Below are 12,695 nucleotides of genomic sequence, written 5' to 3' on the forward strand. Positions count from 1 at the left end.
TCCTTTCCTAGCGATGAGGCCTTCTGTTGATGCTTCTGTAATTCTGGGTTTTTATGGGATGGGATTGTTGGTCCCATGTCCAACCCTCCTCCCTTTGCAGCTGGGCTTGGGTCTGTCCATGGTGGAGCTGAGAGAGTAGGTATGCCTCAGTTTAAAGTCACGCCTGAAAGACCCTCCCCTGAGCGGCAAGATTGAGGCGTACAGTGAGAACTGGAAGCAGGAGGGCGATGCTTGCTTTTGCATTCCCGTGGAAACGCAATATGTTCGTTTCCAATCTGCCTTCCCGCCCCCCCCCCCCCCCACCCCCGGGGCCTCCCGTCCTTCACAATGAGAGAGCAAGAGAGACACTTCATCAAAAATAGGAAATGCTTTTAATTTGTTTATTCAAATTAGCAAGCCACAAGAAGATACATGACTTCCAATCTGTGAAAGTAAGTATGAAGTATTTATTTCACATGTAGAAAAATACAAAAAAATTTAAACAGCTACATTTAAAATTGATCAGAGGGGATTTCCAGAAGCATATTTCTAGAAAATTCCATCTTATGATTGATATCCCTGGTCACAGAACCTCTGACTCATGACCCCATCTGTTCTTGCACATTGGACTCACCACCCCTGCCGTTTTCCTGAAAAGTTTGCTCTGTCATTCAAACCAAATTCAGGAACGTTCGTGCTCTTCTTTACGGGCCCGGGTTCTGACGGATCTTAGCACAAACCAGGTCTCGGGACCAGGGATACTTGGACTAAAATATTAATTCAGTTACAACCATTCAATAGGAAGAAGTCCAGAAATCTATTCCATCAGACAATGAACTTGTACAGATAACTTAATGGGGCAATCTCTATCACTTCACAAATTCAGGGCTGCACTTGAGGTACTGTGTTCAGTTTTGGTCATCCTGCTATCGGAAATATGTTATAAAATCGTGTTCTGCATTCTGTATTATACAGTCATTATACAGTGAAACAGTCCTTTTGGCCCACTTAGTCTGCGCTGAATTATGATTGTGTCTCGTCCCAATGACCTGCGCCTGGACCAAAGCCCTCCACATCCCTTCCAGTCATGTACCGTGAGCTGTCAGAAGTTCAATAAACTGGCAAGAGTGCGGAAAAGATTTACAACGGCGCTGCCAGGACTTGAGTAATAGGAAGAAGTTTGGCAGGTTGGGGTGTTGGAGACTGAAGTGATCTTCTTGAGGTGTATAAAATCACGAGGGGCAGGGATAGCGTTAATGCACTCAGCCTTTTTCACCAGGGTTGGGGTACCAAGAACTAAAGGGGATAGGTTTAAGGGGAGAGGGATAAAATTTAATTTAAACTTGAGAGGTAGATTTTTTTCCCATGAGGCTGGTATCTGTGTGGACCGAGCAGGTGCGATAATAACTTTTAAAAGACAGCTGCACAGGTACAGTGCGTGGATTGGAAAGCTCTAGAAGGTTATGGGCCAACTGCTGGCAACAGGGACTAATTTGGATGGGACATCTTGGCCAGCACAGACCAGATGGGCTGAACAGCCTGCTTCCGTGATGCAGTACTCTACAGCTTCTGGGATGAGGAGGACTTTCTTCAGCCTGAGGTTGGTGCATCTGTGGAATTCGTTGCCACAGACAGCTGTGGAGACCAAGACGTTGGGCATATTTAAGGCAGAGATTGATAGGTTCTTGTTTGGTAAGCAGGTGAAGGGCTACAGAGAGGAGGTGGGGTCAGAAAACTGAGGGGTGACACAGTAGCATAGTGGTTACCATAATACTATTACGACCCCAGTGCCCCAAGTTCGATTCTGCCGCTGTGTGGAAGGAGCTTGTATGTTCTACCCAGAACATGTTTCGGTTTCCTCGCAATTCCAAAGTTATATGGGCTAGTATGTTATCTTTTCACAAGAGGCTGCATAGGCTCATTGGGCCGAAAGGCCCTGCTACTGTGCGGAGTCTCTAAATAAAATTCAAATGGTGGCATTGACTTAATGGGCCGAACGGCCTAATTCTGCTTCTACACATTATGGTCATATGGCCGTCCATACTCCTCATTGGATAGGGATTATACTGAGCTATAGATACTACAAGCCAACAGGAGCTAGGGAAAAGCATTGCTCCGTTCACGTTTGGATGTTGTGAGCCAGCAAGTCATTATAAAGTGTTTGCACATCCCACCAGGAACAGAACTGGGATTATATTTTCCAAGCAGACAGAAATGCATTCACATTGGCGTGGGATTGTCTGAGAGAGCTTCTCACAACGCAGGCGAAGATGAAAGATGCTGTAGACTATGTTGGTTCCCGACGAGGGCCGCGAAACTTCTACGTCCTCTCTCAATTCGGCCTGTGCGCTGTGCTTTCTTCTACTGTCCACTGGAGAGAAAAGAGTGAAATTAGGAAAAAAAAGCAAGTTCCACTGACCTCAGAATCTCTGATGGCGATGAGGAGGTGTACGGAGTAATGGTAGGTCAACTGGTTGCCTAGTGTCTCACCAACAACCTTACACTCAACATCAGTAAGATCAAGGAATCAATAGTGGGCTTCAGGAAGGGGGAAGTTGGGGGAACACACAGCAGTTCTTGTTGAGGGGTCAGTGGTGGAAAGGGTGAGCAGCTTCAAGTTCCCGAGTATCAACATCTCTGAAGATGTTGATGCAATTACAAAGACGGCAAAGCAGTGACTATATAGGTATTTCATCAGGAGTTTGAGTCTAGCAAATTTCCACAGATGATGCACTTGGTAACTTCATGAATTAAACAGAGTGAAGCTCCCTCGACACTGTCCCATCACACACTCCCAGGGTCAGACACAGAGTGAAGCTCCATCTACACTGTCCCATCACACACTCCTGGGGTCAGACACAGAGTGAAGCTCCCTCTACACTGTCCCATCACACACTCCCGGGGTCAGACACAGAGTGAAGCTCCATCTACACTGTCCCATCACACACTCCTGGGGTCAGACACAGACTGAAGCTCCCTCTACACTGTCCCATCACACACTCCCGGGGTCAGACACAGAGTGAAGCTCCCTCTACACTGTCCCATCACACACTCCCGGGGCCAGACACAGAGTGAAGCTCCCTCTACACTGTCCCATCACACACTCCCGGGGTCAGACACAGAGTGAAGCTCCCTCTACACTGTCCCATCACACACTCCCGGGGTCAGACACAGACTGAAGCTCCCTCTACACTGTCCCACCACACACTCCCGGGGTCAGACACAGAGTGAAGCTCCCTCTACACTGTCCCATCACACACTCCTGGGGTCAGACACAGAGTGAAGCTCCATCTACACTGTCCCATCACACACTCCTGGGGTCAGACACAGAGTGAAGCTCCCTCTACACTGTCCCATCACACACTCCCGGGGTCAGACACAGAGCGAAGCTCCACACTGTCCCATCACACACTCCTGGGGTCAGACACAGAGTGAAGCTCCCTCTAACCCATCACACACAACGGAATTAAAATTCTGTATAGAAGGACTTGCCCAGCATTGGGCCCGCGGTTGAGGTGGAAAGCATGTCTCTGGAGGGTGAGGCCTCCCCTACCTGCAGCTGTGGACTTTGTTGCACCACTTCATCAGCCTTTTCACCCAGTGTGCGGTGCGCGGAGCGCACAGCTTTCTGTCCTTCACTGTGGTGAACCTGCACCAGGATCATTAGTGGGTGAGAATCTGTGTGACCGACCTCCGCCAACCCTCCACCCCTCGGCGCTCCGCCTTACGGACAGCTGCGCGTTACGGCCCTTCGGTTACGGTAACCCGGCCCTCAGCGTATTGACAAATCATTGCCCAGAAAGGTGAACATACGGAACAGAATTTGCTCTGTTGGAATGATTATACGCACTAAAGTAGTAACTAAACATTAAAATCGATCTTTAAGACATGCGTGTTTCTCAGCGCAGCTGCGGATGTGGTGGCCTCATCGTAAGGAAAATCGCGACGCGGGACATTTCCAGGGAAAGCAATGCTGGGGTTTGAGGGGGGATGGTGGCTTGTATACCGTTGTGTCCTGGAGTGCTGGCCTGCCCGCGGCGTCCCCTATGACACCCACGCTCCTACCGTAAGTGCCGCAGGCAGAGGTTGCTTGAGCGAACGTGGTGGCTCTAAGTCTGTGGGAACTGGCGAAACGCTGGTGCAGGCTTGTTTTGTGGACAAGTGGACTAACTCCCTCCAACCCCACAACCCCTCCCTCCAACCGTATTCCCTTCCTCCTTCCCTCTAACTGTCCCTCCTTCCCTCAAATCTCCCTCCCTCTTTCCAACTCTCCCTGACTCCCTCCCCTCCTCCTTTCACACACTTGCTCCCCCATCTCCGCGCCCCTCCCCTGTACTCACACTACAGCCGGGATCCGGCAGCCCCACGCTTCGCTCTGCACCTTGTACCCGGCCACGATCCACCTGGGGATGACCTTGTTGCTAACGTCCAGGCAGCAGTCCGAGGCTGCGTCGTCTCCCTGGCGGCCCGACACTGAGGAGGGAGGAGGACAGACCATCAGAGGGTGTGGGGGGGGGGGGTTGGATCAGATTCGTTTCATTTGACGCACGCACATCAAAACATACAGTGAAACGGGTCCTTTGCGTCAAATCAAATCAGCGAGAGTTGGGCTGGGCAGCCCACAAGTGTCACCACGCTTCCAGCGCCAATATCGCCTGCCCAAAATCTACTAATCCTAACTGGTACGGCTTTGGACTGTGGGAGGAAACCAGAGCACCCGGAGGAAACCCATGCAGTCAAGGCGAGAACATACGAACTCCTTACAATCAGTGGCGATGATCTTACTGCTGGTGCTGTGAAACATTATACAAACCACCGTGCTACCACTTTACTAATTTATTACCGTAGAACAATTTATTGTTGTGACAGGTTAAGATGGACTCTAGACCTCACAATCTTCCTCATTTGGATCTCACCCATTGTTATCTACCTGCACCGATTTCTGTAACTCTCTGTAGCCTTACACTTTATTCTGCGTTTTGTTATGCTTTACCCTGTTCTACTGCAACGCACGGCGTAGTGAACAGTCTGCAAGACAAGCTCGCGTACAATCAGACGGACTCGAGGCCTTACAATCCACCGCATGACCTTGCGCCTTATTGTCTGTCTGCACTGCACATTCTCTGTAACTGCAACACTTTATTCTGCCTTTTGTTTGTGATCTGCTTGTTTTGTTTCTTGGGCAAGAACGAAAACAGTGTTCTGATTAAACGTTTTTACCGAGCCGTGTTGATAATGGGAGATGCTGGATCTGAGACAGTGCAGGATAATTGATTTACCGTGCTCCACCCCAATGCAGGACAAGCCTTTCACCGTATCTCAGTACAAATGTTTAGAGATACAGTGCCGAATGGGTCCTTCCAGCCATTTGAACCACACTGCCCAGCAACCCCCCCCGATTTATCGATAGCCTAATCTCAGGACAATTTACAACGGACAATTAACCTACCAATCGGTACGCCTTTGGACTGTGGGAGGAAACCAGAGCTCTCGGAGGAAACCCATGCGCTCATGTGGAAAGAATGTGCAAACTTTCTTACAGAGGACACTGGAATTGAACTCCGACTCAGCAAGTGTCGCTCTAACCGTTATGCTATCGTGGAACTGCACCTTCTGTTACTGCTTTACCCTTTTCTACCTCAATACACTGTAATGACTTGAACTGTATACAGAGTAGTGGGATGGAGATACGTTTCTACCAAGGGAGGTGTAAGACACTCCTTCCCTCCGCTAGTCTACAGGTCACCCTTGGGCAAGGTGAAGTGCCTGCTTAGCCCCCCAATCGGGGTCATGTGAATCCATGGGAGCAGGTGGTGGACGGTTGTATGAGCAGCCAGTGCAGATCACAAGTCGTGGTTGTGTGACCACTGACACCAGGCAGACAATCTCTGAAGAGTACTGATAATGGCTGGGGTCACCCGTCTTGTAAAGTCACTGTCCAGAAGCAGACAATGGCAAACCAGTTCTGTAGAAAGATTCGCCAAGAACAATTATGGTCACGGAAAGACATGATCATCTAGGTTATACGGCTCAGCACGAACAATATACAAGACAAGCTTTTCACTGTATTTCAGTACATATGACAATCATGAACCAATTTACCAATTTCAGTTCCAGTTCCAAACTGAGTGTGTGACCACCAGGAAGTGTCACGCCGAGCAGAGGAACCAAATGGTTGGGGTGGCGGGGAGGGGATCGACAGGGACTTTCTGTCCCAGGGTGTGTACGTTGGGGGTGTTATATCAGAGGGGGTTGGGCGTTAGTTACACAATAGGTGTGGCATTCTGCTCGATATGTAAGCCCCGATACCTCTCTGAGCCTGAAGGGGTGAATACTTGCTCCAGGAGTTTGCACTGGTGCCACCCCCCTCCCTCCCAGGTGAACCGCAGCTGGGAGGGCTGGGGTAGTGTAGCGGTGTGGAAGGTTGGGGCTGACCCCCCTGCAGCTGAGAGTAGAGTGGGCCTTGGGAAAAAGGGGAGGAAGAGGAGCACTGGGGGAGTGGATAGGCAGGTGAGAGGTGGAGGCAAGAGGAGACCAGAATGGGAAATTAGTTTTGAAGGTTTTCCTGCTCACGTTCCCTTTGGATATCCATGTCTTACTCTACTCTGGGGATGCATACCTTGTCACAGAGAGGATGCAGGAGATCTAATCAGGGTTCAGGCTAACCTTTACTCCTGAAGGGATAGAAACCATTCAGCCATCATCCGCACACCTCGTCCTAGTCAGATAACAGAGAATCAGGCCCTTCGGCCCATCGGGTCCACACTTGACCATCTGATCATTGCACCGATCCCATTGTCCTCCTCGTATAGACTTCCCTCCAGTAGAGGCAATTAACCCGCTGATTTGTGAGAGGAAACTGGAGTGGCTGGTGGGGGGAAACCCACGTGGTCACAGGGAGAACATGTAGACGCCACATGGGCAACGCCGGAGCTTGTGATCGAGTTCGGGTCCGTCAGGCAGAGGGTCCCCACTGTGCTACTGGGGGCAAACGGGCTGCTGGTTGTCCGGTCTCGAGGGAGCTGTATACCCTCTCCACCACCTTATTCTGGCATCTTCCTGTTTCCCTTCTGGTCGTGATGAAGGGCCTCATCCTGAAACATTGACTGTTTATTCATCTCCATAGATGCTGCCTGACCTGCAGAGTTCCTCTGGCATTTTGTGTGTTCTGCTCTCTATCTCCAGCATCTGTCTAAAACTGATCTACCAGGCCAGGGTTTGGGTGTTGGTACACAGGGAAAGGAAAAATTGTCCCTCGTGTTTATTGATCTCATTACTGGAGATTCAGTGTCAGTGGACCCTGCCACTTTCATTAGCCTAGTCCAATACCACTTGCCTTTCATCGGATCGATGTTTAATGATGTCCAGGTACTGTCCTATGTTTGTGTGCACGGGGGGGGGGGGTGGAGGGGGTAGATTGTGCAATAGACAAGAGGGTTGGGTTAGGGTTAGGAATAGGAATGGGATTAGGGTTAGGAATAACATTAGGATTAGGAATGAGATTAGGGTTAGGAATATGATTAGGGTTAGGAATAGGAATAGGATTAGGGTTAGGAATAACGTTAGGATTAGGAATGAGATTAGGTTTAGGAATATGATTAGGGCTAGGAATGGGGTTAGAGTTGCGGCTTTGGGGTTACGGTTAGGTTCAGGAATATAATTAGCGTTAGCTTTAGATCTAGGATTAGGTCTAGCATTAGGGTTAGGATTCCAGTTAGCATTCGGAATAGGATCAGTGGAGGAGGATTTTTCAAATTGCAGCTTTCTGCAGCCCACTCTGACTAAAGTTCCTCAGATTGAACCCCTCTTCCCTTCTCACAACCCCACCGTTGCTTTGCCCCTCTTACCTTGTCTGAGGTGGAGCAACGCCGTGCAAAGCAGGAAGGCGTACAGGCTGTAAAGGGTCATGCTGGTTCTCTTCTGGATGAGTGAGTGCCTTCTGTGGCAGCTGTGTGTCTGTTCAGATGTTAAGGAGCTCTCTGCTGGAGCCAAGACTGCTGTCACTATATATACAGTCCGGTCCAGCTTTCAACTTGACTCTTAACTTGTTAACTGTTCAATTGCTGTACAGATTGGCTTATTCACCCTTTTTGTTTTGTGCCTCAATATCGAAACAGATTTAATTGAGGAAGTGCCTTGCTGGTTGGAACAGGTCCAGCTAACACTGAGTTTTCCTCGAGGGTCACCTGCTGCACCAAATCTGGGGCTGGGTGAATTTGTGTAGGCAGAGTGAAATACCACATTGTAAAGGGCCCAATTACACCCGTGTGAGCAATAAGGCATAGGAGCAGAATCAGGCCATTCGGCCCATCGAGTGGGGTGTCACGGGTAAAGTCCAGGCAGTGCACAGTGCTCGCTGGGCGATCTGTGTTCTCTCAGCACAACTCTCAGCCGCAGTCTGGTCTCCACCTGATCACCACCTTCATCCCACCAAACTGGCTTTGCAACTTGGTGAAAAATGGTTGTTGGTCTCTGCACAGCAAGATCCCAGGTGAGAGTGGGTGGGGATGAGCCGTTGGTGGAATGAGGACGCCTATCCATCCCACCGCATATTCTTTCTGTCATCCACTGTTCCAGCTCTACTCAGAGTCACCGTATATGGGCTACCCCAAATACAAGACTATTGAATGGTCTCTCTCTCCGTACCTCCCCCTCGCCCCTCCCCCACTCCCTCCTCTCCAACTCCCTCACCGCCTCTCCCTTTCACCCTTCCTCATCCTCTCCCGCAGACTGCACTGCTCGTTGACGCAATGACACATTTCACCAAATGTCTTGATGTCTTCTCGTTGAGGCCAACTGTCCTACTAGCTCTGGGCCAAAGGCTGAACAGCTCGGCAGCTTCTGCTTTCTCCACACGACGCCTCGGAAAAGGTCCTTCCTCTCCCAGGAATCAGATCTCCAGAGCTTCTGCAGCTCTGGGTTTTTATGGGATAGGGTTGCTAGCCCCATGCCTACCCCTTCACCCTTCGCAGCCGGGCTTGGTGGAGTTATGTACTGATGTATGTGTGGCAAATAGAGACCAGATGAGGTGGAACATGGGTTGTTGGGGGAAGGGAGCTTGAAGTAAGGAGGGATAGGTGGAACAGGCGAAGGACTAATGAAAAAGTGATCAGATAGGAGAGGGCAGTGGACCATGCGGAGAAGGGAAAGGAGGAGGGAGGTGATGGACGGGTGAGAAGAGAAGGGGTAGGAGGAGAGCCAGCATAGGGACTGGAAAAGAGAGAAGATGAAGTGGGTAGTGGAGAAATTACCAGAAAATAGAGAAATCGATGTTCATGCCTTCAGGTTGGAGGCTAACCAGATGGAATATGAGGTGTTTCTCCTCAAGTTGAGAGTGACCTCACCGTGGCAGAAGAGGAGGCCACTGGTAGACATGTCAGAGCTGGAATAGAATTTGAATTGAAATGGGTGGTCATCGAGAGATCCCACCTTTTGTGGCTTAATGAAATGTTCCAAAATCTATGTTGCATCCCACCAGTGTAGAGGAGGCTCACTGGGTACAATAGAGGAACCCAACAGACTCACAGGTGAAGGCTTGCCTCACCTGTGATTAGTTTAAACTGGCATCGCGTTTGGAACAGACACGGTGAGCCAATTGCTGGGGTCTGGGACCGGTTCAGGAGAATGATTATTGGAATGAAAGAGAGCAGCTTAATTTCTCTGGGCCTGGAACTGCTGCAGCTTAGAGAATGAGGTGGGCTGTCACAGAAAACTGTGGACAGGGAGAGGGTGTTTCCTATGGTGGGTCAGTCTAGGACCAGAGGGCGCAGCCTCAGAATAGAGGAATGTCCATTTAGAACAGAGATGAGGAGGAATTTCTTTAGCCAAAGGGTGGTGAATCTGTGGAATTCATTGCCACAGACGGCTGTGGAGACCAGGTCATTGGATATATCTTAAGTGGCGATTAATAGGTTCCTGATTAGTCAGGGCGTGAAAGTTTGTGAGAAAAAGGCAGAAGAATGGGATTGAGAGGCATAATAAATCAGCCATGATGGAATAGAGCAGACTTGATAGGCTGAGTGGCCTCATTCTGCTCCTGTGCCTTACCGTAGCATGGTGGCTAGTGCAACATATTACAGTGATTAAGGTTCAATTCCCTCAGCTGTCTGTAAGGAGTCTGTACATTTCCTCTGGGTGTCTGGTTTCCTAGCACATTGTCTCGAAGGGCTGAATGGCTTAATTCTGCTCCTTTGTCTTATGGTGTAAATGGCCTGGTCCTATGTGATAATGTTCTACGTTCTATATTTTGTCACACGGACGGGCTACAGTCACAGGAGTGGCAGAGAGAGGGCCCATCACTGTTGGCGTGATCAGGGCAATGGAAATGGAAGTGGTTCCTGCAACTCTTTACTTTTCCCGGTGGATTTCAATGGGGAAGAGAGACCCAAAGGAGCTTCCAGGAAAATCAAATGAATTCTCTGCCTCCCACTGGCTCCCATGCTAGTTCAGGGGATATTGATCCTTTAAGAAGATAGTTCCTTCCCATTATCAGTCATTTAGCAAAGATCGTAGGGGATTTCTTAAAGATTTGGCGCTGGTCTTGTTGGGTTCAAAGTCGAGTGAAAAACTTACTGCAGCAGATTCACAGTCAGAGCTTCAGATAAAGTGTTCACATGATAGACAAAAATTAAACATAAATCATACACAAATTTTACAAGATAGCGGTGATTAGGGTTGTGCTAACAGGTGGAAGGGAAGTAGCTGTGTAAGGACTTCAGGCTTCCGTACCTCCTGCTCGATGGAGACAGTGAGAAGACGGCGTGGTCTGGATGACGATGTTACTGTCTCCAGGCAGCACCTCCTGCAGATGTTACTGATGGTGGGGAGGAATGAACCGCTGGTCAATGGTGCTGCTACATTACCTGTGTAGTAGTGAGTGTGTGTGGGGTGACTGCAGATCCACTTGGCCATTTCACTGTATGGCAACGGCTGGAAGACCATCAGACACTCACACAATGTGAAAACTGCCCTGTCGTAGATGAGGAAGTCATCCTTCTTGCCTTGCAGTAGTGTCCACACATCACTCTGATTCTCATCTTGTTGGTACACTGGCAGGGCTCCTGCCAGCTTTGCATTCAGCTGTTGGTAAAGTTCACGGGACTTGTTTCCCTGGTGATTTACCACCATGTAGGAGATGTTCAAGAAACCCTCATGATCCAGTCTCTGCTTCAGGCGCCTCAGACTGCAATGATAAATCACACAGTAACACAGTGACAAAGCTGTAACCTGATGTAAATCAGGCCGAGCTGGACGTTTTACTGAGCTAGAAACTTTAGACCAAGGGTACCCAACCTGCTTTAGGCCCTGGACCAATACCATTAAGCAATGGGTTGTTGGACCCCGGCTGGGAACCCCTGTGTTAAACAATAAGACACGGGAGCAGAATTAGGCCATTCAGCCCATCTATCTGCTCCTCCATTCCATCATGGTTAGTTTACTATCCCTCTCAAATTCATTCTCCTGCCTTCTTCCTGTAACCTTTGATGCCCTCACTAATCAAGAACCTATCAAACTCCACATTAAATAAATCCGATGACTTAGCCTCCACGGTCTTCTGTGGCGATGAATCCACAAATTAATCATCCTTTGATTGAAGAAATTCCTCGTTTCAGTTCTTGTATTCTGAGGAGTTGCACTCTGGTCCTAGATTCTCCCACTACAGGCAGCGGCGGGAACTGAACAAACAAACGCTTATCACAGTATCTTCGCACATGTAGGAAGAGTAAACAGGTTGAAGTTCATACAGAGCCGGGTACAAATGCCACGAGAATCATCTTTTTGCAACAACGCAGTGCATTACAAACGCAAACCCAGATTCAGGTTTAATATCACTGGCATATGTCATGAAATTTGCTGTTTTGTGGCAGCAGCACATTGCAATACTGTAAAGTACAATGAGAAATATATTTAAAAATGATTAAATAAGCGGAGCAAAATAAAGAAAAAGAATATTGAGGTAGTGTTCATGGATGCAATTCAGACGTCTGATGACGGAGGGGAAGAAGCTGTTTCTAAAACATCGAGTGTGAGTCTTCAGGCTCCTGTGCCTCCTGCCTGATGGTACCAATGTGAAGAGGGCATGTCCCGGGTGTTGGGGAGGTTAGTGCCCATAATGGAGCTGGCTGAGCTTACTCTATACACGATGTGAAATTATTAGAAAGATTGGTCCTGGCACACCTCCAGACCAAAGTAAATCCATCACTAGATCTCCTGCTGTTTGCTTACCAACCACACACTGGAGTCGAGGATGCTGTTACCTTCCTGCTTCAACGGGTTCACACCCGTCTGGATGAGCCAGACAGCGCTGAGAATCATGATTTTTGATTTCTCCAGTGCTTTTACCGGAGGTGCACAAGTGTCCTAGATTTCAGATGGGCACAGTATGTGAGGTTGCAGAACTGGTTAACAGCACAGGGACAGCTCGGGGGACTGTCCTGTCTCCTTTCCTCTTCACCGTCTACACCTCAGAATTCAGATACAGCTCGGATTCCTGCCACCTGCAGGAGTTTTTGGACGATTCGGCAGTCATGGGCTGTATCAGACGGGGTCAAGAGGCTGAGTACAGAAGAGTGGTGGACAACTTTGTTGAGTGGTGTGGGCTGAATTACCTGCAGCTCAACATCACTAAAACAAAGGAGTCGGTGGTGGACTTCAGGAAGGTGAAAACACCCTGCAGTCCCATCTCCATCAGGGGAATGGATGTGGAAGTCGCCCAG

General features: G+C 49.1%; 1 protein-coding gene across 1 annotated transcript; it reads right to left on the reverse strand.

Annotated features, from left to right (window-relative positions):
• Positions 1 to 348: 348 nt before the first annotated feature.
• On the reverse strand, positions 349 to 7,966 carry LOC140197516 (C-C motif chemokine 19-like). The gene is made up of 4 exons (XM_072257539.1): positions 7,827 to 7,966; positions 4,320 to 4,452; positions 3,533 to 3,628; positions 349 to 2,350 (listed from the first exon to the last, which is right to left on the reverse strand). The coding sequence occupies exons 1-4, from the start codon at positions 7,885 to 7,887 to the stop codon at positions 2,341 to 2,343; spliced, it is 300 nt and encodes a 99-aa protein (XP_072113640.1). The 5' UTR covers positions 7,888 to 7,966; the 3' UTR covers positions 349 to 2,340.
• Between the last annotated feature and the right edge of the window lie 4,729 nt (positions 7,967 to 12,695).

The sequence above is a fragment of the Mobula birostris genome, chromosome 5, assembly GCF_030028105.1.
Source record: "Mobula birostris isolate sMobBir1 chromosome 5, sMobBir1.hap1, whole genome shotgun sequence".
NCBI lineage: Eukaryota > Metazoa > Chordata > Chondrichthyes > Myliobatiformes > Myliobatidae > Mobula > Mobula birostris.